The sequence below is a fragment of the Sorex fumeus genome, unplaced genomic scaffold, assembly GCF_029834395.1.
Source record: "Sorex fumeus unplaced genomic scaffold, SorFum_2.1 ptg000032l, whole genome shotgun sequence".
Lineage (NCBI taxonomy): Eukaryota > Metazoa > Chordata > Mammalia > Eulipotyphla > Soricidae > Sorex > Sorex fumeus.
In genome coordinates, this window is record NW_026606089.1 from 11,813,767 (window position 1) to 11,840,046 (window position 26,280).

General features: G+C 56.3%; 1 protein-coding gene across 2 annotated transcripts in view; it reads right to left on the reverse strand.

Annotated features, from left to right (window-relative positions):
• Nucleotides 1-2,797: 2,797 nt before the first annotated feature.
• NF2 (NF2, moesin-ezrin-radixin like (MERLIN) tumor suppressor) overlaps nt 2,798-26,280 on the reverse strand; it is a 96,148-nt gene continuing 72,665 nt past the window's right edge. Inside the window, exons 11-17 of one of the 2 annotated variants that reach the window (XM_056116576.1) lie at nt 25,082-25,204; nt 24,237-24,454; nt 22,441-22,546; nt 17,742-17,869; nt 15,670-15,835; nt 13,212-13,256; nt 2,798-3,021 (exon numbers count right to left, since the gene is read on the reverse strand). In XM_056116576.1, coding sequence (XP_055972551.1) covers nt 13,221-13,256; nt 15,670-15,835; nt 17,742-17,869; nt 22,441-22,546; nt 24,237-24,454; nt 25,082-25,204 — 777 coding nt within the window. In that variant the 3' untranslated portion in view covers nt 2,798-3,021; nt 13,212-13,220. The remainder of the gene's footprint in view (nt 3,022-13,211; nt 13,257-15,669; nt 15,836-17,741; nt 17,870-22,440; nt 22,547-24,236; nt 24,455-25,081; nt 25,205-26,280) is intronic. The other variant, XM_056116575.1, reaches the window with a different exon arrangement.

Sequence of the window (26,280 nt, forward strand, 5' to 3'; positions counted from 1 at the left end):
GACTGCAGAGACGTGACTCGCACGCAGCCAACCTCTGTTGGATCTCTGGCACTTCACAGGGTTCCCTGAACACAGAGCCGGAGTAGCCCCAGAGCACCAATGGGTGTAGTTCCAAAAGCCTCCCACCCCCGCCCTCCAGGGACCAGAGAGAGTATGGCAAGGAAGGTGCTGGCCTTAAAGGCAGACCACCCAGATTCTGTCCCCGGCACCCCACATGGTTCCTAGGCACTGTCAGGAGCGATCCTTGAATATAGAGCCAGTTCTGAGCACTGCCAGTGTGGTCCCAAAACAAACAAAAAGATCAATAAAATCCCCCAACCCCCAATTAGTAGTGCTGGTCTTATAAAAGGACCTTGATGAAAAAGAAACAAAAAAACCTCATACGCTCTGCAGGGAGAGTTCCCAGCTTCAAATGTGATTCAAGTGCTAATATGGGGCTGCTAAACCCCCTTTGTCTAGCAGACAAAGCCCAAGACCCCCTTCTGGCAGGGCCCAGAATGGGGAGGTCTCGGGATTATCCACTCAAACACCCTCGATTGTGGGGTAGAGGGGTGTGGAAAAGAAATGCGGGTCTAGGGGCCTCTCCCACCCCACAGGAAAAAACAGTAGAAGGTTTAGTTAGTGGAGAAGGTCTGACCTTCTCCAGCTGCGGCTGGCAAAGCCCTGGAATGTGCCCTCCCCACCCCCAATATCACAGCCCCACAGTCTAAGTAACAAACAACTGAAGATGCCCAAGACAAACTTTTTAAGGCTTAGAATTTTTATTAAAACCATCACTTAAATTACACAATCCCCCAGAAAAGAATATAGCCTTCCATGGTCTGGCCCTGACAGGAGGCACGTCTGTACCCAGGAAGAAAGGTGGTCTGACAGGTCTGAGAACGGAGGGGTTTCCCAGGAAGTGTGTGGGGGGGGGGGCAGCCCAGTCGTAGGGCTGCTGGGGGAGGCCGGCACCCAGTCAAGGATGCCTGTCCAGAGGCTGTGGGGGCCCCCGGCCCTGTCATCGAGGAACATTAGTCACCGGGGCTGCTTGTCAGCCACTGGTCTGAGGGTGAAAGAACAGCTGTCCCCAAGGTCACAGAACACGGCAGTCACTCCAGAAGCACGGGGTCAGGTGGGCAGCGTGCTCCTTGGCACACAGGCCGGTCAGGGGGCAGCTCAGGAGCCCTTGTTTCTTGTTTTGGGGAGTTGTGGGCAGAGATTGGGGACCCTGGGGCCACTGGGAAAGCCCGGCAGCTTGGTGATTCAGGCCTGACAGGACACTTCAAAGCAGGGGCCAGTGATGCTGAGGGTGGACGCAGTGGGGGGGGGGGGGAGGGGTGCCCTTGAGAGGTTTCACGGCCTAAACAGGTTGTTTAAAAACACAGTTGAGGGGTGTAGCTCGGTGGCTGAGCCTTAGACATGAGAGGCAGGCCCTGGGTTCAACCACCAGTAAAAGACACACACACACACACACACAGGACGCAGTCACCCCAGCCACAGGCAGAGTCTGAAAACCAAGCGCATCTTCCGTCCTCTTGAGGACCGCACCCCCTCACCTGCCCAGCCCAGGGAGGGGTCGGGCCAGCCCCCGAAGGTCTGCTGCAGACTCACAGGGATGGTTAGAAAATCAACCTCTCCAGCTCCCCACCCCCCCAACATGCACAGACCAGCCCGGCCTGCACAGGTGAAACATCCCACTGTGAGGACAGCAGCTCCCTGGGGTGGGGGTCGGGGCTGGGCAGTGAGAGCAGGAGACACACCAGCACTGAGCTCCCGGAGGGGGGTGGGGACCTCCAGGGAAGGGCCTGCCGGGGCTCATCAGTCACAGGCCACCGAACCCAGTGCCCAGAGCTGAGCCGCTCCCGCGGGTCCTGGAGACCGACCACGGGAGCCCTCCTCACCCTGTCCCCAGTCCCCTGGAGTAGCCAGGACTGTCCGGGGCCCCTCACAGCCCCCCTCAGAGCTCACTGACAAGCGTCTCTTCACCGACCCCCACTCTGTGTGCCGTTTCACTTCCTGGGCGGGTCAGCTCAGGAAGGAGCTGAGTGGGATGGCGGAGGGGTCACTACTGTCACCAGCTTGGAGAAAAGAAAGGCAGGGCAGCCGCCCCTCCCCGCTGTCCCCCTGCAAGGGTGGCTCTGGTGGGGAGCACTGTTGGAGGTGTCCTTGCCTGTGGCTCCTGCCGGGAGGGCACAAAGGGACCCCAGCGACCACAGGGGACTTCCCTAGGGGACTCGAAGGACAAGGAGGGGCCGCGGGAGTGTGGCGGCACAGGCGATAAGGGAAAGCGAGTCAGACTGGCAGTGGAGATGGGGCCCACGGGCCAAGGGCCTGCACCAGGAGAAGTGCCTCCGTGGCTCGGGGGTGCGGAGATGCCCCCGCCTCCGAGATCGCGACGGGGTCCCTCAGGCTGCCGGAGGCAGGAGAGGCTGAAGCAGAAAGCGGGGACACACGGCCACACCCTGTTCCCCGCCAGCTGCCGGCCAGGAGAGCGTGGGGTGCCGGGCCAGGCCCCACTGCTAGGCTTGTCCTGCGTGTGGGCAAGCTCCGGGTGGCCGTGCAGGCAGGCTGCTCCAGGCCTGGGTGCACTTGGCCAGGGCTCTTTCACAGCACGCCCACGCTTCACTAGTGCCAAGGAATGTTCTGGAACCTGGGGGCGGGGGGCGCCAGGGCTCTGCACATTTCATAACCAATCCTCCTGGGAGGGGAAAGTCAGCGGGAGCCCCTGAGACCCCCGTCTAGCCAGGACCCTTCAAGAAGGAGAACGGGGTTCCACGCGAGAGGAGAAAAGACAAACACCAGGAGAACTGGAACCCCATGCGAGAAACACGTCTGCAGGATCGAGTCCAGGGCAATTGCACATGAAGGTAGGGGCGGGGGCTCTCCGTTCAGCTGGGGAAAGTTCTAGAGCTCCATGGAGGCGTGGGGCCAGTCCGACGGCGGGTGCCGGGAGCAGCAGACAGGGTGGACCGGGACGGCGGGTGCCGGCTAGAGCTCCTCGAAGAAGGCCACGCGGGACTTGGCGCTCTGCAAGGTGAGCTGGAAGGAAGCAGAGAGGGTGAGGGGCGCTGGACGCCTGCTGCCCGCGGGCTGGCCTCCGGAGGGCCCCGTGCGCCGGCAGTCCCAAAAACTGTCTCCGAGAATTCAAATGAGGGTGACGAATCAGGACATGCCAGCGAGGGCGGCTGGTGGGCACAAGCTTGTCAGCAGGCAATGCGCAGACAGAACCCTGAAGGGTCCCCTTGCCGGGGGCACTCGGAGGTACATGTGTCAGGACAAGCACCTCGATCCTCACACTGCGGACGCCACCGGGACAAGGTCATACAACTTCTGGGGAAGCCGGTGTCGGGGGCGAGAGGCTGTCTTTCCTCCCGAAAGCAGACCTGCCGGGTGTGTGTGTGTGTGTCTGCCGGGGTGTGTGTGTGTGTGTGTGTTAGGGCAGCAGCTGAGCCCCAGTACCTGATTTCCGTAAGGAAAAACACCTGGAACAGACTCCCTCGGGGGGGCTTCCCCGAGATGCCCACTGAGCGAGGTTGTGGGTCTCACATCCAGCTCCGGCCCTCAGGGCACCTGATCACAGACACCTTTCAGCTTCACCTGCTCACCCTGTGGGTGCCTGCTGGGTTGAAGAGGCCAGAGAGCCCCCCAGGCTGAGTTCACGTTGTGCATGTGGGAGGCCTGGGCTTTAACTCCCCGCACCACCTCTGAGCTGAGGGCCCTCCCCCCAGTAGCACCAGGTATGGCCCCGCAGCCCAAACACACAGCACACCCTCCCCAAAATGATACAAACCGGTGAGTCCCCTGGGAAAGAGCTGAGCCCCACAGGGTGAGTTAGGTGTGAATCTCCTGGCAGCATCTGGCTGTGTGTGGGCCTTAGAGGATAGGAATGCACATGTACGCACACACACACATGCAGACACGCGGACACACGCACACACACGCATGCATAGTGCACACATGCACACAGACACACATACACACACATGCGTGCGCACATGCGGGACATGGCCCATGCCCTGGGCACCCCCACCCCCACCCCGCAGTCTCTGGGTCTGAAGCGCCGTCTCCCGGGCTGGGGAAGATGCTAAGCCCACCTCTTCCCCATCAAAGCCAGCGACAGGGGCTTGGAGTGATAGCACAACGGGTAGGGTGTTTGCCTTGCACGCAGCCGACCCAGGTTCGATGCCCAGCATCCCCCGAGCACGGCCAGGAGTAATTCCTGAGTGCATGAGCCAGGAATAACCCCCTGTGCATCGCTGGGTGTGACCCAAAAAGCAAAAAAAAAAAAAAAAAAAAAAAAAAGCCAGTGACATTGTTGCGCTCCAAATTGAGACCGCCTGAGCCCAGTTCTTTACTTCCTGCCCAATCTGGCCTTGAAGCGCCTCCCTCACAGGCTGAATGCAGGAAGGCATGAAGGCAGGCATGGGAGCTGTTTTCTTCGGGGAACCAATTTCAGAAGCCCTCTGGAAAGCCCGCTTCTAATAGAGACGAAGAAAGCCATCTTTTCTTTGCCACAACTGAATCCCCTCTGAAAGGGAGCAGCATTTGGATGCATTTCTCCCTCCATGCCATCAGAGGCCGAGGGTAATGGGAACCATGATGGTTACTGGGAAAGAAAGGAGACTCAGTTTCCAGACAACAGCCAGGACAAAATCTTGGGGGCTGGAAGGCAAGTTCAAGGGGCAGGTAAATTTTCTCCCCCATATGGCATGGTGTAGCCTTGCTGGCCTGACCACCACTGGACCTAAGCACTGAACTAACAGGCCCACACCTTGGAGTGAAATACTGCTGGGAGTATACACTCTCCCCTCCCCCCTCTTCCCTCCCTGCTCTCCTCTCCCTCTTTGCCCCTCTCCCTCCCTTCCCCCCCTCCACCCCCCTCAAACAACTCCTCTTGGGGAAAATGTTTATGCAACCCGGGGCTGGCGAGATAGTCGAGATAGTACAGTATAATAGTGATCAGGTGCCTGCCTTGCTTGTGGCCAACCCTGAATCCAGGAGGAAGCCCTGCGCACTGCTGGGTGTGGTTCCCCGCAACCCTCTTCCTCCCAAAATTATGAAACCAGACTGGGCTGAGAGAGTATGGGTGGGAGTCCTAGCCTGATCCCTGGCATCACACGGTCACGGTCCCTCAAGCCCCTCTGGGAGTCGCCCCCCAACACTAGTGGTCCAGGAAACCAAAAGAGTCACACAGGCACAGTCCGAACAAAGCCACCCACCAGCAGGGCTGCCCCAAGAAGGTCACTCTCTCCCTCTCTCTGGTCAGTTTTTCTCTTTCTCTGGCCACACCTGGTGATGCTCAGGGGTTCCTCCTGGCTCTGCACTCAGGAATGACTCCTGGCAGTGCTCAGGGAACCCTACGGGATGCCAGAGATCGAACCCGGGCCAGCTGCATGCAAAGCAAGGTCCCTCCTGGGTCTGAAGCTGGCTCTCTGCTCCCGCTGGTCTCAGCTCCCTGCTGTGAAGCGGGGTGTCGGAGCCCCAGTGCGGTAACTGGGAGCAGCGGTGCGCTGTGCCTGGTGTGAGGTGATAATCCAAGACACCGAAAGCACCAGCTCCCCCACTCCGGCTGCTCTCCTTCCAAGGGGAGCGGGGGGCGGGCGGGGCGCTGGTTAGAAGGGGGCACAGCTGAAAGCAGTGTCCCATGTGCACCGGCCTTCCTGGTCTCCGAGGCAGGGCGAGTGGCTGTCCCCGGCACGGAGCCCGGGCTGGGCGCGTCCTGCTTCTTTGTACGCTGGCTCCAAGAATTCCTGGAGCCTCCCCCAGAGGAGCAGGCTGGCTGTCCCCCTGAGGTGCCAGGGGAGGTTCTGGCAGCTCTGGCAGCACCAGGTTCCAGTGACAGGAGCCTGGGCTCAGGGGGCACCCGAGTGTACAGTGTCCCCGGGACGAGCCCCACATGTGCGAGCGGCTCGCTGGCCTCTGCCCCTGCCCACACAGCAACTGTCCCCCTGAGTCAAGGAGCGTGCGGGTCCCGAGGAGGACAGTGGCACAGAGCCTCGGTAAGAGGCAGGTGTCCCAGTGTCCCCAAGGCTATGGGAGAGACAGGGAGCCCCACAGGACACAGTTGCTGCCCAAGGCTTAGCCCACAGGCTGCCGCAGGCCCATCAGCTGTTGTCTGAACCCTCCATGGCAGCTCCGACTCCTTGGGGGCCCCATGTCGGCGGAGGAGGTCACCACCTGCGCCTGTCACAGCCTCCGTCGGCTTCCATCTCAGCCGCGTCCTTCACCTGGGAACAGCCAGGGCTGCCTGTGCCGTGCACAGGAGGGCCCAGCGGACAGGTGGGGGCAGGCAGAGGGGGCCGGGCAGGATCCCCTCACCTGTGGGAGCCTCAGCACCTGCTGTTTCTAGAAAGCGCGCTGGTGTCACCTCCGGCACAGCCACAGGTGGGAGGTGGTGGCAGAGGCAGAGGGAGGAAAGACAGGCCAGCCCGCAGCAGTTCGATGCCACTCGGGAAACCGCTGCTGTGCAGCCGGACTCCCTGGCCCATGGCGCAGGCCCTGTGCGCTCAGAGCTGCCATGCAAGGGGGCGGAGGGAGCGGTCCTGCTCCCGGACTGGCCCGGGACCTGGGGGCATGGAGAGGAGGTGACTCAGGCCCTGGTGCTGGTGGGGACCCAGCAAGACCCCTTCAGGTCACAGTGGGGTAGGGGTTAAGCCCCAGGGGAGGGGGGGCACAGCAAACACTGATTAAAGGTGCCCAAGACCGTCAGGGAAGTGACCTCTGGGCTCTTGACTGCTGGGGGTGACAGAGTAGACACCTCAGGGCACAGGGAGACAAGCTGGGCCTCGTGGGGGATGGCTGCGTCAGGCGGGGCCCTGCCTGAGGATGTGGGGGGAGTGCTCTGCCCACAGTGGTGGGCGACTCTTGGAGCCTCACCCTGAGCCCACACTTGACTGCTGGCCACTGTGCCCCTCCCCCCGCCAATGCCACTGGGAAGCTGGCAGCCGCAGGGGCCTACCCAGAGCTCCAACCTGCAGTGCTCCTGCCAGTCCCCCCAGATGACTGAAAGAACACGGAGTCTCCTCACCAGGCACGGGGCTGACCCGTTTCTCTCTTCCAGCTGTCGCCTCGCATCTGATTAAAATCAGCGTGTGAATAATACAGGAGGAATTAAGTTCTCTCTCTCTCTCTCTCTCTACTGAACCAGCTGTTCAAGTCTGTCACTAATCCAGGAGACAAACTTCCCAGTCCACAACTCGCTCTGGTCTGCGGGGGCTCCGACCCCCCACTGCGGGCTGGCTTCTTCTTTCTGCCCAGCACCCCGAGTCTGGCAGAGGGAACCCCCACACCCCGTCCACTTCTCCAGCAAACTGCCCGTGCTGTGACCACCGTGGGGCTGGCCAGGGGCAGGAGGGGCAGCAGGTGAGGCAGTGTTACACCTCCCCGCGCTCCACACTGCGTGAGCAGACAGACACCTCCACCCCACCCCACCCCACCCCACCTCAGCAGCTTCAGACGCCGCGGAGACCGGAGGCTGGGAAGGACCGGCCAGGGCTCTGCGCGCAGACTCACAGCTGCTCACCGGGTGAGGTGGCAGCCCTGAGGATCCAGGGTTCTGGGCCCTGCCCGTTCCTAAGGCACCTGTGACAAGCAGCAGGCTCCCACGGCTTGCCCAGCAGCTGGGAAGCACCTACTCCAGCCTCGGTCCCAAGACTGCCCCCTGCTGGAGAAAACGCAGCACCAGGCCAGCTGCCAACTCTGCTTCCAGCTCTCCTCTAAAAGTCCTATATTTTTTCAGGGGGGGCGGGTGGGAGAGTGCGGGGGGGGGGGGGGGGGGGGAGGGGGCGGGGCTCGCTTCCCAAAATGACGGGAGGGTAAGTAAATGTATTCCAGCACGGAGCCCGCAGCAGCAAAGCTGCTTGATTAAGAATGAATTACACTTTCATCAGCACATACAGAAAATTGATTCACAAGGCCGCACTGTGATAATCTTGTTCCTGAAGCAAAAGAGGGTGGCGTGGGGGTGGGCAGGGCACAGAGCCACTTCAGCTATCAATAACAGGAGGAAGGGAGCGCTGCAATTGCGCTGGGAGAACAAAGCGAATCCGAGGGCCGGGACTCCTCCAGCAGGTCTCTGGGGGCCTCGCCTCAATCCTCCCCCCCTCCGTCCCGAGGGAGGGGGGAAAGGCGGTGGGAGGGGGCCCTCTAACTCATTTTTAAACAGAAAGGCCCACAATGTTGGACCCATTTTAGATACTAACCTAATAACTCCAGGTTGAGGTTCTGCCTGTCCCATAAAAATGCACTGGAATTGAAATGCGAGCCCTAAAATCACGTTAGACTTCCTCTCCCGCACTCCATATTGAAAATGAAGGCGCGGGGGAGGGCGCGGATACAAAAGGACATGTTGGTTCTCTGGCATTCGGAGGGATCCACCGGAGGAGCGGAGGAGCGCTGACTCCGAGCAGAAAGGTGACAGCCAAGCCCGCAGCAGCGGCAAATTCCAACACAATCTTGGGTTTGGGGTGTGATAAACATTCCCCTTTGGAATGGGCGCCTGGGGTGGGGGTGGGGGGTGGGGAGCGCGCTGCTGTAAACTGGCCAGATTTAAGCGTTTCTAGCTTCGCTAGTGACAGCTTGCACCCAAGTGCCATCTGGTGACGTGCAGAGGGAGAGGGGGGGCTGTCCCACACAGAGGCGGGCTGGAAGGCCAAGTCCATGCCAATTAGCAAATTCAGTGCGGGGTTAGCTATTCACTGGCTCTGGAGAGAAACCCACCGGGGGAAGTCCAGAGGGGTCCCGAGGGTATTACACTCAACCCCTGGGGACCCCACGCAGAAGAAGACGCCCAGAGACTCGGGCCCAAGTCTCCAGCTGCCTGTGGGAGGCTGCCAGGGCCCGGGGAACACCGTCCCTCCACCTGGAAAATGGACCGATCAGCCTGATTCCCCTCACTGGGCAGGTGGACGCAAGCCGACCATGGGCTCCGGCAACCCCCACGCACACCCCTGACCGAAAGGTGCCGAGAGATGGATGTGGTTCTAAACCGACCATCTCAGAGGGGAGATCAGGGCGAAGAGCAGGAGAGGGCCCCGAGCCCGCAGAATGAGTCTGCACCCCATCTCTTCCCTCCCACTGTTGCAGTCACAAATCAGGTGCCGGAGGAAAGCTGCACTGAGACACATCTTCAGTGCCCAGGGACCCAATGGGATGTTTTACCGCATCGAGGAAGGCCCAGCAATGTCCTCGGGCACTTTCCAGTGCTCGTAAAACATCCTCGGAGGCCTACGCGGGTTGTTGGAGGCTTCTCAAGGCTTGACCCGGTAAAGGGCTGCCAGCAAACGCGGGGGTTGGGCACTGGGCTCTGGGGAAAGGAGCGGGTGGTATCATCTCTCCAGAGACACCAGACACAAGCAAGGACCCGGCGAGCACCCCCCACCCCCCCATTCAGAGGCACCTGGAAATAGAGTCCAAGTGCAACTGTCAGAGTGGGCGGGGGAGGGGCCCAGGACAAGCCTAAGCACTCCTCCCCGGAGAAGGCGCCCCCTGCCTTCCCTGGACTGCTCGCGGCGGCTCTTCTGTGTGTTCTGTGGTCCCATCTGGAGTCACACGGCTGCTGCCCGCTGATTTTGGCCCCCACCCTATTCCATCCCCTCTTGTCTCCCCCGCCCTGATGCTGAGTTCTAACAACAAAGGGCCACTCTGGTGCGGTGCTGGTGCTGGTGAGCTGAGGCCCAGCTGGGGCCGCTGCCTTTTATGTGGGGACCCCGGACACTACACCAGGCAATGCCCAGTCCCAAAGTGAGTGGAGCCACCAGGGGACCCAGAATTGGGGTCCCAGGAGGGTCCAACACAGACTCCGCAGGAGCATGCAGACAGAAGCCACCACCATCACAGAGAGCCTTTCACGCATATTCAATCAGCTGCTGTGATTTACAGCTTCCAGGGGAAGGGGGGGTGCGGTTTGGAAGCATTTTGACTTCACTTCGCCAGCCCTGCAGCTCCAAGGGGAGTCCAGGCAAACTGAAGCTGACACTGAACTTTGATGTCTTCCTGATCCAAGAGCGGTGGCGCGAGCCTCAGATAAATGTCAGGGCTCCTTATTCCCGCCCCTCCACCAGCGGAAACCGCAGCTGGACCTTCGCTAGTTCAAACCATTTGCTAATCAAGCCAACTTTCTAAGCACCATCACCCTCCCAACTTCTCATTGAAATCCCCTGCTTTCCCAGAGACCACAGGCGCAAGGCGGGGAGGAGGGGATGTGGGGAGCCTGTCCTGGAGAACAGGGACCCCGTCACCCAGCCTCACTGCCCCTCTCCTCTGCCGACTCACAGCCAGGCCCACGTGTCCCTGTGGCTCCCCTGAGAAGGACACTAATCCAGGCTCCCAGGGCAGCTCTGGGTGGCCATCGAGGCTCTCGCTCAGACTCAAACACAAACCAGTTGCACCAATGAGCCCTCAGGGTGACAGAGACGGACTCCAAAGGGAACCTGCTCCCACCACTCTATGAGCGAAGGGATCCGGGGAAACTGATTTCAGTTTTTTAGGGTTTTTTTTTTTTAAATCCAGGCACGGGTAAAGGAGAACAGGCAGATGACCCCAAGTCATGCTCATAAAAGCGGGGAGGCTGCCACATGCACCTTCATTTTTTAAAATTTCTGAGTCACATGTGGGATTCACGCCAGGATGGGGCACAGCCGCCTGGTAGGCGAGTACCTTAACCCTCGCCCTGCCTCCCCGGTTAAGTTCACGCCTTTAGTTTTAAGCCCTGGTTAAGCTTGGAGGGGGAGCTAAGCGTTTCCCAGGAATCACCTCAGTCCTGGCAACTCTCTGGAGGAAAGCCCGGTCTTTCTCTCCTTCTGCAGGTGAGAGAGAGAGAGAGAGAGAGAAAGAGAGCAGCAGCAGGGGGAGCCTCACTCGGTTGACGTTAATGGGCCTGCGGTGCCTCTGGGCAGCCCGCAGAGGACACGGAGAACCCTGGCCACTCTCGGGAACTCTCAGGAGTTAGCATGAGGTTAGTTCTCCCCACAGAGGCCCCTGAGACAATGTTGGACACCGACATCTCCTAGCACCCATGGCAGATAGAACAAGTGCTCTCTCATTGAAGAAATCTCTGCTCAAAAACATTAAAAGCAAAACAAAAAAAAAAAAAGGAGAAAAGAAATTGATGCTGGCTGGTTTGAACTAAGATTAATGAGCTTTCAGGACACTGGACACCCTCCAGTTCACCGCCAGCCTCTGCATTTCTCATCTCGGACTTTCCGGAGGCAGCTCTGCCCTTGACAGGGCTCGAGTCTGGACTTCCGAGTCTGACACGGGGTTTGCTCTTCCGTTTGACTCCCGCTGGCCCAGACTGCAGCACACACGACTCAGAGCTGGCCGGCACCAGCAGGTGGCTGGCCATCCATCTTGGACACAGGCCCCAGAAGCGACTTGAGTCTAGGGAGATTCAACCCCAGGGGAAGCAAAGCCACTTTCACGTAACGAGCACTGCAGAGTTAACACCAAGCCTGTGCCCTGGGGAATCCCTGACGGAGCAGAGCCTCGATGACCTGGAGCCTGGCAGCTTGCTTTGAAAGCAAGTTCACGTCAAGATAGTTAACATTTTGTTTCAAACACTTAAAAAAAAATACGTCTGAGGGCTGAAGAGGTAGTATAGCAGGCAGAGTGCCTGCCTACATGTGGCCGACCCAGGCTCGATCCCTGGCACCCCAGATGGTTGTCTGAGCACTGCCATGAGTCATCCCAGAGTGCAGCTGGCTGTGGCCCAAAGAAAGAAAAAAAAAGTCTTAGGGGCAGTCCAAGCTGACTACAAGTTAAACCTCATTCAAATGTAATAATAGTTCAGTGAGAACCGATGGCCAATTACAGACCCCTGAAGAATGCAAACAGTCTGGGGTCTGGGGATGCTGAAGCTCAGGCCTTTAATACAAGGCCTAGGGACCGATCCCTGGCACACACGGGAAAAAAGGGATTTAAACACCGAAAGAAGGAAGAGAAAACCTTATGAAGGCGGAACTGTGCGGTCCAGTGCACAGAATCTGGGCAGCACAGGCTGAAGCACAAAGGGCCTGCTCCCTGCTGGCCGCAAAGTGCAGGAACCCAAAGTGGATCCTCCCTCGGGGTTCACCGGGCGCCCCAGAGACTCCCCAAGCCCTGCCATCTTAGGTGCTGGTGTGTTCGGAGGAGAAAGGGATCGGAGCCTGCTGGAGAGTGTCACACACCGATTGCGGTTCAGGCTGCAGGTTCTTGGAAGCACCGAGAGCGAATCCGTCTTATAATGAGATCCATCTGGGACTTGCACAGCTAACTTTCCTTGCTTGGATAACAACCACAAATAGGATCGCTCTCCTGCCAACTCTCACTCTGGGGCAGAAAGCTCCCAACGAGCCTATTTTCTTGTAGCGGCAGACACAGCAGTCGGATGAAAGGACACATCCGTGGCTGGGATGCTGGGAGCCTCCCTGGCTTGGGGACTCCTGGGGACTGGGGCGAGGAGCGGAGGAAGGATGATGCTATTTCACTACCAGACACAGGTTCTCTTCGCTGCCCGGGCGTGCTGTGAGAATGATGAACTGCTGCAGAAGGAAAGCTGGATTCGGTGAATCCATGCAACAGCCACAGAATGCCCCGGTGTGGGAGGCCCGCGGCGACGCGGTCCCTGAGGGGACTCTGCTCTGACCCCCACTCTGGGCCGGGAAGAGGAGATACTAAAGCAGAGACGGCCCTGCAGAGAAGCCCCGATCACGCCCTGCGCTCGGCTTTGTCTGATTGGAGGAGGAAATGGCGGGTGCAGGAAAGCGGCCCAAGAGGTGCGGGCACGGGCGGCCCTTCACCCAGGCCCAGCAGTTGCCGGGGGCATGCAGGGGTCTTCAGAGGCTGTCACCACAAGAAAGGTCTTGGCCCGGAGTTACAGACCCCGGTCTTAAGACCCCTTTCCCATGCTCGGGTTATTCAGCTAAGGAGTACACCACCAAGACAAAGGACTTTCAGACACACCTGACTAGACAAGAAGCCATGACCTTTCCCAGCTCCACAATGACACAAGAGGTGAAGGACAACGGGCCCTACGGTCCTGAGACATGCTCTTCCGAACGGGGCGGCCTCCTGGGCCCCGGGGACAGACGCCGGCTCTCAGACTCAAAGCATGCTACAGCCAGGACCCTGGTGCCACCTGCCCCCAGGAGGGCTCGGCGTGGCCCAGGGCCAGAGACAGGCAAGCTCATGCATGGTTAGTATCACAGAGGGCAGTACCATCACCACATACAGAGTACCTGGGAACAACCTACTTTGAGGATTCAAATGCAGATAGGTCTTCTGCCTTGGGCTTGAGGCTGAACCGGCAAAATAAAATGAAGAAAAAAACAAAAACACACCCTGTGAAATCAACAATGCCACACGTGCCATTTGCAATTTTCTCAGACTGGTCTGAGACTGTGACAGGGGACACCAGTTAATTCTTGCCGCTTGGAACCGGGTCTTCGGCACCCCGTCCCTGGGGCTGTGGGCCTGGCTCCCGACAGCAGGTGAGGATGAATCTGCCCCTCAGGGTCAGAGGACGGGGAGGGGAGGCAGGGTGCTGGCAGCCACTCCTCTGAGCTAGCAGGCCCACCGGCCTGGTCACGGTTTGACTCTACTTCTCACTAGCTGAGGCCTCTCCTTAGTTCCCTTTTTTGCCATCTGTCAATAATTCGGTTTTGGAAGAAAAACCGAGTACATGACAGAAGCCAGAGGAAAGAAGAGAATGGAACAGGAAAGGTCTTCCTTCCAGGTTAGGCCACTAAAAATGGTTCTCTCGCCAATGCCAAGAGTGAGGGAGCAAAGAGAGAGAACTCCCAACTCGGCTCACCAATGATGGAACGATGGCCGGTAGCTACAGATTTTCTGGAGTTTTCAGATACAGCTTAACTTTTGAAAACTTAAACATTTTAGTTTAGTTTGGTTTCGTTTGTTTCGGATCATACACCGCAGTGTTGAGGGGCTACTCCCAGACCAGTGCTCAGGGGTCACTCCCAGGGGAGCGTGGAGGATTGTGTATTTCAAGGGCACAAACCCACTGAGGTCAGCGAACACAGGAGTCAAGGGACTTTCTTTGCAGGTGATCCTGGTGCCGATCCCCGGATCACAGAAGGTCCCCTGAGCACCGATGGGATTGCTCCTGAGCACAGAGCCAGGAATCGCCCCGAAGCACTGCAAGGGTGGCCCAAAAACCAAAGGGGGGCAAAAAAAGAGGGGATCAAACCGAGGTGCTCCACGTGCACTCAGCACTCTGGGCTCCCTCTTCGGCCTGGAAATGGGTCCTGAAAAGCAAACAGTTTGATCCCAGTGACACTCATTAGCCCAGTGCTGTGAATCAGCCGGGCGCAGACACGTCTGGCAGGGGAGCATCCTTCTACTTGGCCCAGCCGAAGAAACATGCTCTTGGCCCACAGAGACAGCGAAAGAGGCTGCACACATGCTCTGCATGCAGGAAGCCCAGGTGCCAACCGGCACCTGAGGGTCCCCTGATCACCACCAGGAGTGACCCTTGAGCAAAGTCAGGAGTGGCCCAACCCCTTGGGTGTGGAACAGAAATAAACAAAAAGTATGTTCTTGGGTTGAAAATTAATATGAAGGAAAAAAAAGAAAATTATTATGAAATTTAACTTCCTCCAAAATGCTATAAGGTCAGAGAGATAGTACAGTGGGTTGGGTGCAGAGTTAGGAGTACGCCCTGAGCACCACAGGGTGTGGTCCAAAAACAAACAGAAATGATGAAAAGAAAATGCTGTGGATTCACAATAGATATGAAACTGCTAGCAACATGAATGGCATCTCATCACTTAAAATATTTGAATTCTGGGGGTGGAGCAATAGGTAGGGAGCTTGCCTTGCACGCGGCTGACTCAGGTTCACCCCCCGGCATCCCATATGGTCCCCTGAGCACCACCAGGACTGATTCCTGAGTGCAGAGCCAGGAGTAACCCCTGAGCATTGCCAGGTGTGACCCAAAAAAGCAATAAATAAATAAATATGAAAAAATTGGCTTGCCCTTCAAGCCTGTGTTCTCCCTTGAACACGGATCTTGCTGGCTTGTCTCTATGTCTCTTGCTGGCTTTTCCTACTCTGGAGAAGCCCGTGTTCAGTATTAAAAATTAGCCCGGAGCAGAGAGACAGTCTGAAGACAGGGCGCTTCCCCTGCACACAGCCAACCGGCGTTTGAGCCCTAGGACACCATATGGCCTCCTGGGCACTGCCAGGAGTAATTCCTGAGTGTAGAACCAGGAGTAACCCCCGAGCATTGCCGGGCATGAAACAAAAACAAAACGAAAAATAAAAATAAGCCCCAAATTTCAGTATTTGGTTTCTAAACAAAGACCAGGATGGTATCGTCCTTGTCAGTGAACATCACAGAAAGTCCAGAGGAGGAAGCCGTTCTCAACAGACTCTTCATGATGGTTTCTCATCATGGAACGCAGCTTCCTGGGTTAAAAGGGAAGCTTTACTGCTGACTGATGGATCGAGACCTGTCCTGCAGCAGGGAATTCATTTCTTGAGAGCTTTTAACACAGCTCCCCTTTTATCCAGCCAGTTGGTTCATAGTCATTGGCAGATTAAATTCCCTTTCTGGCACGAGTCAACAATTTCCTCAACTAAGTACATATAAAAAATGACAAGTCTGATAGCTAGGCGATGAAAGAAATCAGATGCCAACCTCACATTTCATTAACGACTGTCCTCATCAGCAAAAGGCAAGGGGCCCGGTACCTTTTTAATGGTATTGTGCTTGCTGCTGGTGCCCCCCCGGTCAGAGTTCTCGTTGTGCAGAATATCCAAGGCAGTTTCTCGCTCTTTGAGCTTCAAGGCCTCGATCTCTGTCTTGAGTTCATTGAGCTGCTCCTGCAGATGCTTGCTCTTCTCCATGTACTCCACTCTGCGGCAAGAGGACGTGGTGGATCACAACTCTGGCAAACAGCAGGACAGCTCCGGGCTGCGATGCCCCACGCCCCACCGGCGGACCAGAGAGGGATCCAGGGTCGAAGGCACCTCCCCTCCCACGCCCCCTCCCCCCACCGACAACTATGGGAGCTTAGGCCAGGCACATAGCTATCCTGAATCGCTCTCCACGGAGCAGGGATAAATACAGTGCGGCTGTGGCGGAAAGCCCTCTGCCCACGCGCACACAGTGCTACCCGAGCATCAGCTGGAGTAAGAGCTTGTGGTCCTGTCTAAGAGCTGACAGGTGAGACAAGCTCCCCGATCCACTCTCTCATCTCCTTGCCGCAGCTCTTCTCAGAGAAGCGATTCCACTCAAGTCCTTTCGGCTGACAGACCATGTCCACACCCTTACTTGACTGGGGGCAGCACCATCAACCAACACCAGGCAGAAAAAGTTCCCCACCACGACCTGCAAGTGGACTTTTTAAAAAATATGATATTATTATTATTATTATTTTCTTTTTGGGTCACGCCTGGTGATGCACAGGGGTTACTCCTGGCTCTGCACTCAGGAATTACCCCTGGTGGTGCTCAGGGGACCATATGGGATGCTGGGAATCGAACCCGGGTCGACCGCATGCAAGGCAAATGCCCTACCCTCTGCTATTGCTCCAGCCCCGCAAGTGGACTTTTTAATCATCACTGTATCACCTATGATGATAAAAATCTGCAATATGTCCTTCATGGCTCCCAACTATGGGGGCCCAGTACGGACACCAGAACAAATCCCACTGCCATTCCCAGGGCTGGCCGTGGGCTCTGTCAACAGCTGCCTTGGCAGGAAGGAAATAACAGGTTCTCAAAAGTAGGACACAAAGCAGGTGGTGCCTCACCCTGGCCACAAGCACAGAACACCTGGTCAGCTGGACTGTGGTGTGAGGCTGGAAGGGGACCAGAGAGATTCCTTTGCTGGCTATTTACCTGGGCCCTCAGCCTGCAAGTCCCACGTGAAGCCCAGCACGGCCTGTGGCCGCCCACGTTGGGCTCCAAGGAGACACTTCCCTGAAAGGTTCCCCGAGAGCACTAACCAAAGAGCAAACATACAGGGTGTAAAGCCAAGGAGCTTGAAATTTAGTCCCAGTTCTGCCTCTCATCAGGTATGGGATACTGAGTGCGTTCATTAGAATGCTCTACCTCCGAGTTCACATTCCCAGAGGCAGCACTAAAATCAACCTTTGATACCAGTTCCTGGGAATTAAATGAGATAAAAGATCTGGACACCCAGGCATGCACTACCTGGCGGGCACTGTGACTGTTCTCTGGCTGACTGCGATCGACTCCTGACTGACCTACAGCTCTGGGGCCAGGAACTTGGCCACTTTCTCTGCAGTGGGTCCTTTCCGTCTCAGACCAAGCGGAGGAAGCAGCCAGGACAGTAGCGCTTGGGAGACCTGGGTCCCATCCACACTGTTCCAGCAGCACAGCTGGCCTGACTTGTCGGACCCTGGGACTCCTGCATGCCTCAGCCACGAGCTAGACCTGTTCTGGACTGAGGATGCCACAGAGCTCAGGTACTGCGGAACACAGCCACGAAGCACACTCTGTGCGAGCCCTGCACGAGCCCTGCCTGTGCTCTCTGAGCCTTGGACAGCAGCCTGCCTGCCGCGGAGATGCTCCACTTCAGGGGAGGTTGTAGCCCTGGCCCAGGGCCGCCGATCTCGGGAGACTGATCGCAGGCAGATCTGCAGTCCTTCGCTTCAGCTTAGGAAATTCTCCCTCCCGCGGGCAGGAGCAGAGTTTGTCTCTATGGGAGTGGAGGACAGGCTGGCGTGGGGACCCTCCAACTTCCCTACTGACTCTGGTTCACCAGCTGACCAAACAGGGTGACGGGTACTACGTACTTTTCTTTCTCGATCTCCATGGAAAGTCGTTTCATGTCAGTATCCTTGAAGTCGAAAGACAGGCTGTCACCAATGAGGTTGAAGCTTGGTATGTCAGGAGGCAACGGTGCGGGGACTGGGTTCATGGGCTGTGAGTGAGAAATCTCGGATTAGGGGATCAGGGCTCTGCAAGCACAGAGAGGCACTGCTGGCGGACTCTGATCTTGTTGCCACTGACCCTCTGGTGACCAGAGGTGACAGAATTCAGGCCCAGCCCCCAGCCCTGTGAGACCCTCCCTTCTGCAGGTGCTCCACACTCACGGTGCCAGGAGATCAGGTCCAAAGATCTGAAATCAGTCCCCTCTCCTCAAACCCTGAACCGTTCTGTAAAGGTCAAACAAACCGAACCCAAGCCCCCACTCCCTGCTACACTGAGGAAGCCCCAGGGCCCTGTGCTCAGGAGTGGGAAGCAGAGAACACAGGGCCCCTGGCTTTTTGAAAGCTGAAAACCTTTTGTCGATGGGGCTAGAGAGGCAGCACCATGGGGAAGGCGCTTGCCTTGCATGCAGACAACCCAGGTTTGATCCTCAGCACTCCAGCCTACTAGGAATGGTTCCTGAACACAGAGGCAAGAGTAACCCAAGAGGTGTGGCCTAAAAGCAAAATAACAATGAAAATAAGATAAATGAAAACCTCTGTTTAGCCAACAGACGCATATCAGGTCAGCACAGTTAAGAAAAGTAGGCACTGTAGGTAGGGATTTGGGGGCTGGAGCTAAGGAAGGGATGCCAGAAGAAATGCACCTCCTGCTGACGTTGCAGAATGTGCCAGAGTGGGTTTGGAGGGCAGAGTGCTCGGCGAGAGTGTGGAGTCTCTGTAATGTGGGGGCGTGGGGGAGCCAGATCCAGACCATAAAGTCTGATTTCATAAAGTCTGGTTTCTGGATTCAGCAGATGGAGCCAGAGTAGGGCTTGGGTAGAGGGTGAGGAACATTTACAATAAGGATGTTTTTCTTTTCGTTTTTGGGGGGAGGGGTGTTTGGGCCACACCATGGTGCTCAGGGCTATTCCTGGCTCTGTATTTAGGAGTGAGCCCTGGCAGTGCTCAGGGGACCACATGTGGTACCACGGGGACTGACCTGGGTAGGCGCATACAAGGCAAACATCTTAATCCCTGCACTCTCTCTCCAGCCCCCCCCAGGGGGTTTTCATCCTAGAACAGAGGGGGGTCATTTCAAATATGGCCCCAGAAGGGCTGGATAGGAAATATGTCTTGTATGTGGCTGATCGGGTACAATATCTGGCATCCCATATGGTCCCCCAAGCACCGCCAGGAGTAATAACTTGAATGCAGAGTCAGGAATAAATCCTGAGCATTGCTGGATGTAGCGCAAAAACAAAACAAGAAAACAAACAAAACCAAATACGGCCCAAGAGCAGGGGAGATAGCTTAAGAGGCTGAAGTGGATGCCTGCCAGAGCCCCAGTTAGATCCCTGCTGCTGCATGGTCCCCTGAGCACTGCTCGGAGCAACTCCTGAGCACTGAACTGGGAGTAGCTCCCAAGCATCTCTGGGTATGGACCCCAAACAAAAACAAAATGGCCTCAGGGCTCATGAGGGAGACCCATGTTCAATTCCTGGCACTGCAATGCAGGGAAAGACCCCAGAGTACCTTATTGGAAGTAGTCCCTCAGCACAGTTAAACAAACTGTCCAGAGTGATCATTTCCAACTATGATAGTCATAGTGGTCCCTTTTCTACCCTCCACTTGTGGCAAGCTTCTAGCAGTGTTTATACTTGTTTCTGCTATCCTTGAGTGTTAGTCTCATACCATGTCCTTTTTTATATCCCGGAAGCTTTCTTTTTTCCCTTTTTGTTGTTTGTGTCATGCTGTGCTCTGTCAGGAGTGACCCCTAGTGGTGTGGGGGATTAGAACACGGGTTGATGGGATGTAAAGCAAACACCTTAGTCCCTGCCCAATGTCCAATGTCTCTGGCCCAATCTCTGTTCCTTTCTCTTTTCTCTCTTTTTGTTTTTTTGTTTTAGGCCACACCTGGTGATGCTCAGGGGTTACTCTTAGCTCCGCACTCAGGTATTACTCCTTGTGGTACCCAGGAGACCATATGGGATGCCAGGGATCGAACCTGGGTCAGCAACATGCAAGGCTAATGCCCTACCCGCTGTGCTATCACTCTGGCCCCATCTCTGCTCCTTTCTACCCCCTAGAGAAGCAAAAGTTTTATTTAAAGAAATTTAGTTAGAAAAACTACTACTTTGGACAAACTGGCAGGCTACTGAATGTAACCTGCCCACACGGCCGAGTCTGGCAAACTCCCTGTGGCGTACCCGATACGCCAAATACCAGTAACAATGAAGGGTCTCATTCTCCTAACCCTGAAAGAGCCTTGAATATGGCACTTTTTTAAAAAAAATCTCAGGCCTAGGACGAATGAGACGTTACTGGGGCCTGCTCGAGGCGATCGATGAATAACAGGATGGTTGTGATTTGTGATTTAGTTAGAAAATGTGAAGGGAGAGAAAGAGAGAGATACATGTTCAAGAGGGAACACATGTTTCTCTAGAGTGGAGAAAACCTCTGTTCCTTCCATTAAACCATTCTTCCTCTCTATACTGTCTCTTTTTCAAGGCTCTACTCTTTGTCACCGAAGTCTTTCTAGATCACTCTTGGCCAGACGGCAACTCTTTTTCTTGCTCTGTATGAACACCGCGTTTCCGGTTCTGGAAAGGCACTTCTCTAATTTCACCCTGTTAAAGAATCCATTTTGGCTGGGACTTCTTTCTGCTTCTGGCAAGTTTCCTAAGGGCAGCCTCTGCCTCTGTCATCCTTGAATCCTGTACTGATTCAAGGACAGTGTCTAAGAAAGATGAGAGGCTCAAAACACTCAGGCCAACTCTGTGGCTATCTAGAACGGTGCTGAGAGGGGGCTTCTGGGGCTGTATCGTGCTCTTTCTTCTGATCTGAGTGCAGGGTACATGGTTCAGAGCTTCTGAAAATTCACCAAACCCTACAAGTATACTTCGAGCACTACTCTTAATGTATGTTCAAAATTTAAAAACACATTCATGCCAGGTGCTATACTACTGGCAGGAACATCAAATGGGAAAAATTTGACCTCACAGTCCTATTTAGAAAAATTTACTCTACCAATAATCCACATGCATATGCAAAGTTATGTGTTCAGGGAAGGTGGGTATCAGTTTTGTCTACAATTGCAAAAGAAAACAGATAACTATCCATCTACAGGGGCACTAGTTAGATGAAATGTAATCTATCCATGCACAGAATAGTAAAGAGACGGTATGGGTGATCTCTAGAAATTACTGCCAAGAGAAAAGAACACAGTCAGGGTAGTGCCCAAGGTTCTGTTCTAATGCAGTTTTTTTTTTAAAAAACACACATCTCCTGGGTGTCGGGCCCAGATGAGCCCTCGGATGACACCAGTCCCACCTGCCTGCATCTGCCATCTGCCTGCAACCGCTTCAGAGAAATCGAGCAAGGACCATTGGCCCAATCACCCCAGCGAGCCACAAGTGGTAATAATACACGGCTGCGCTGAGCTCCAGGACTGGCTTGGGGGTGCTTTGTTACATAGCGGTGGAGATCCAGAGCAGATGGGAAGAGCGCGCTCACAGTCTTCCACCTCCCGGCCCGGGGAGCGCACGCCTCCCGGCCCCGCTTCTGTGCCCCGCACGCATTTGTGCTGAGCACACGCGGGAGGACCAGGCGAGAATAATACGATCACTCTCCCACGGGTCAGTCTCCACTCAGCCTTGGGAGAACACTCAGGAGCCAAGCCTGGTCTGAATGCAGAGGCCCTGAGTTTGTTTCGTTTTTTCTTTTTTTTTCTTTTTGGGTCACACCCAGCAATGCACAGGGGTTATTACTCCTGGTTCATGCACTCAGGAATTACTGCTGGCCGTGCTGAGGGGACCATAAGGGATGCCAGGAATCAAACCCGGGTCGGCCGCGTGCAAGGCAAACGCCCTACCCTCTGTACTATCACTCCAGCCCTGAGGCCCTGAGTTTCATCCCAGCACTCTATGGTCGTTCAACCATCACTGGGTATAGTCCTGGTGACCCCCAAGAACCACGGGGGTGGACCTGGTGGTCCCTAGCACTGTAGGCCCCTGACACCTGTGTGCCTGGCGGCAGAGCCTACCTCTGTCTGGTGTCAGGAGAGAAAAGGGCGCAAAAACACTTGCTGGACTGAAGGCAGAGAAAAGAAAAAGAGCCATCTCTACTCCTTCTGGGAGCCTGCAGAGAGAAGTGTGCCTGCTTGCCTGAAGCTGAGAAGGAGGGTGGGTCGGGTGGCGGCAGCTCCCGCTGAGGGCCCAGAGTAGCCCTGCACAGAACAACTGCTGCTTACGACACACCGACACACCGTAGGGGTCAGGAGTGAAAGATTAAGGTTAGCCTGGCAGCAGGGGGCGAAAGAGCAAATTATCCGGAGAGCAGGTTGAACTTGAGAATAAAAGACTGATTTCAGAGTCTGAAAAGGCCCCCTGGCCCGTCCTTGGAACCGGAGAGGTGAGCCACTGGCAGGAGGCCAAACAGAAGACAGGTGTGAGGACCGTCCCCTAAGCTCAGGCCTGCTACATCACTCTCTGCCGTGCATGCCCAGAAGGAAGGGCTGTGAGAGACAGAAACAAAGGTCACCGGGTGTGAAAGGGCGGCGGGCGGGGAGCGGCGCCAGGCTCACCGGGTACGTGGGCTTGGTGGTGATTTCCAGTAGCTTCTGCTTGGCTCTTCGCTCTGCCTCACGGGCTTCCTGCAGGTCCTGCTTTAGCTGGTCCGCCTCCTTGGCCCTGTGGGGAGAGGAGGTGCCTTCAGCTGCAGAAAGGGTGCAGGAGAAACACCGCTCTTCCCCTACCCACCCAACAAGAGGAGGAACCGGGGGTCCCCTGAGGACAGCACAGATCAGGACAACAAGGTCAGGTGGGGACAGAGAGTCACCAGAAATCACACCATCCAGAGCAAGGGCAACACTGCTGGGTGTCTGTTCATTCATTCACTTGAGGAGCTCTGAGGCAGTTTTCAGGAGTTCTGAAACTCCTCCCATGATTCTTGGCCAACCAGAACACAACGGAATGTGAGGGCCCAAGAATGAATTGCTGCTGGAGATTACCACCCTGGCAGTGCGTGGGGACTCAGAGGGCTGTACCCAGCAATGCTCAGGGGACCATGTGGTGCCCGGGTTGAACCAGGGTTGGTCACATGTCAGGCAAGTGCCTTAATCCCTGTACTATCTTTCCAGGGCCCTATTTGATTTTTTGTGGCATTGGAGACTGACCCCTGGGGCTCTACCATGGGAGGTGGGTGCTTCATCACTGAGCCGTCCCACTAGCTCAGCTCATTTAACTTGGAAAATGAAAACTGGAAGGTCAGGGTAGCCAACGAGGAGAATAACTCAGTATGAGCCTTCGCAGCTGGTGAAGGGGGAGGAGTGCTGGAGGGGAGAGGAGTCAGTCTTCCCTTCAGACTGGATGAGTGGCCTGGCAAAGGAAGGACACAGTGGGCCCAGGGTCTCATACTGGATCACAAAGGACAAGATGTGAAAACAAACGAACCCTGATTCATATAGCCCCCAAGTAAAACAATTGGAGACTGAGGGCCTGGAGGCTTGGTCAGGTCTTCACCTTATAGGACACAAAAGCCAAGGAGCAGCCCGACAAGCGTTCCTCACAGGGCAAGTGGCCGATTCTCAGGAAGAAAGGAGCCCAGGATGGGCCAGGAAACAGGAAACAGGATCCCAACACTGACACGTAAAAGTGGAGAGAGAAATTGCTGTGACTGCAAGTTTATAGATAAAAAAGGAGAAAGGGGGGCTGGAGCGACAGAATAGAGGGTAAGGCATTTGCCTTGCACGCAGCTGACCCGGGTTCGATTCCCAGCATCCCATATGGTCTCCCAAGCACTGCCTGGGGTAATTCCCGAGTTTATGAGCCAGGAGTAACCCCTGTGCATTGCTGAGTGTGACCCAAAAACTAAACAAACAAATAAATAAATGAGAAAGGACATTGTTTTAATGCAAGAAGAGCCTCTGGCTGTTTCCTGAAAGCAGTCTGTGGTGACACTCAACGCTGGTCTGGCAAACACGGTCAACGGAAATAGGGCTTATATCAAGGCACAAGCCTGACTGCAGCGCTCTGCTCAACCAGACAACAGTGTCCGAATTCCTTCCACAAGCCCTGGTGGCCAACCCCTAAAGCACAGATCTTGGTTTCTCAGGTCCCCAAGTTTGCAGCCTGGACTCACCGGCGGTCCAAGCCCGGAACCACCAGGCTGCACGAGGGGGTCGAGCCTCACCAGGCCCAGCAGTGGGCACTGCTGGAGAGGCTCCTCCCACCAAAGACGTATTTAAAAAACAAACGGGGGTTAAGCAGCAGTCCCCAGGCTGTTAAGGGAGCAGCCTCTCCCCAGCCCTGGGAAATAGCTGTGGTCAAGCCCGGCCTCAGGACCTAGATGCCCTGTGCCCACGACAGCCCAAGCTCTGACCTTCTCTCTGACTCCTCAGCCATCTTCAACGCCAGCACCTCAGCCTCCAGAACCTTCTGTTCCATCAGGCGCTTTTCCTCCTCCGTCCGAATGGCGGTGGCCTTGATGCGCTGCATTTCCTGTTCGGCCTCCGCAGCCTTCTGAGCCAGGAGCTTCGCCTCCTCCTCGGTGATTTGGGCCTTTTCTGCCAGCAGATCAGCCGTCTCCTCAGACCGCATCTGCAGAGAGGGGCGCTGTCAGCTGGACGGGGGTCCCCAGCCCCTTATCCCTCCCAGGCCTGGGCTTGGACGCTCGAGTCAGCAAGAACCAGACTCCTCAGGCGACACTGGCAGGAGATGACAGCCACAAGCCTCCACTTCTCAGCAAGGTCCCTCACGTCTCCTCCCTGGGGAGCACAGAGTGTCTCTGTCTGAGTACCCACAAGCGAAGGCTTGAGCTTCACGAGGGGGTAAAACAGTTCTGTTCTTCTCTCCCTTTAAATGGGTGGTTCGGGGAGCAGAGTGTGTCCCCCAGGCCTGCAGACACCCCTGGCACAGGGAGCGGTGAGGCGGTGCTCCCGGCCACACACCCTCCCATGCAAAGGCTGATGTGGCCCTAGCAGCCGCAGTGTGGAGCCCAAGGGCCCTGCAGACCCGGGGAACCCAGGGTGACAACCGTCCCGCCGCCCAGGAGCCCTGCCGAGCTGCGCTTCTGGCAACGCGGGCGGGGAAGGGCTCCGGCATGTTTGGGAAAGTGCAGCTAGTGTCACCGTCAGATGTCACTAAGGTGTGGCCCCCAGAGGACTGAGTCTGGAAAACTGAGGCGGCCCCGGAGTGCCTCCGGACACCCGGCCCCTGGGCAGTCACCAGGGCTTCGTTGGCCATCGTCGCTTCCTCCTTCATCTGCAGCAGCCGCCTCTCCAGCTCGTCCCGCGTGCGCTCGGCCTCCTCCCTCATCTGCTTCTCACGTGCCAGCCGCTGTCGCTCCATCTGCAGGGACGAGAGCGCCCAGAGTCCCGACTCAGGCCCCTGGAGCTCGGAGCCTTCAGCAGACAGTGTCCTTCTGCCCCTCCTAACCCAGCTGTAGAGCTCAACCCGATGCCCCTAGTCAAAGCGTCTCGGGGTGAACCGACCAACACGGAGCAACAACAAAGTACCAGGCCGAGCCACTTCTTCGCCCACCGCGTGCTGAAACGGTTCCCGGCCAACGCGGCTGCCGGCTGGGAGAGCTCCCAGGTGGCTCTGCCTGGGAGTGGCGGGACCTAAGGGCAGGGTTCTCCGAGCTGGGCCCAGAAACAGCATTCCCTCTGATGGGAGAGCTGCCTCTACTCTACCCGCCCCCCCCCACAGCTCTCCTTCCATCCACCAGAGCTCCACGCTTGCTGGTCACCCAGGGAGAAGAGGGAAGCATCCCGCGAGACGCATCAATAAACACAACACATTGTGCTTCACAGGGGGAGCTGCGGCTGTGGCTGCCACGGCGCAGACTCCCGAGCCAGGCCTGTGACAGGAGGGAGCCCGGCAGGGAGCACAGCCCCCACCCCACCCGCATCCTCAAGGCATCAGTACAAAGCCTCCGGCACCTCCCTTGCCTTATGGATCTCTGTACTAATTGGGCCCCCTGCCGTGGTTAATAAGGGGAACAAGCACGGGACAAGCGCTGTTCCCTGTGATCTGGGTTCAGAGAGCAGAAGTCACATGTGACCACTGCCCTTAAGTAATTCTTCCTGAAATAATTAAAGCACTTAAGGACTTACTTCTTATTTCTCCTAAACACGAGATTTCTAAGATGTCTGCTTTCCCTAATGACCAACCCCCCCCCCCCAAAAAAAAAGCACAGGGTCTCGAAGGAACAATGCAAAGACAAGCAAATAATATTGTGAATTCTTCGATTTTCCTCTTGTAGGTTAATGAAAAGCATGGCCAATTTATTTCCTAATTTCGAGCATATTATGATTTCCATGAGGTGAATGATTATTTCTCCATTATTCGGCGCTGGGCAACGGCTCTCTCCCAGCACACGCCGACCGCCTGCCCCCGGCCCTGCACCGAGACGGTTATGCCGG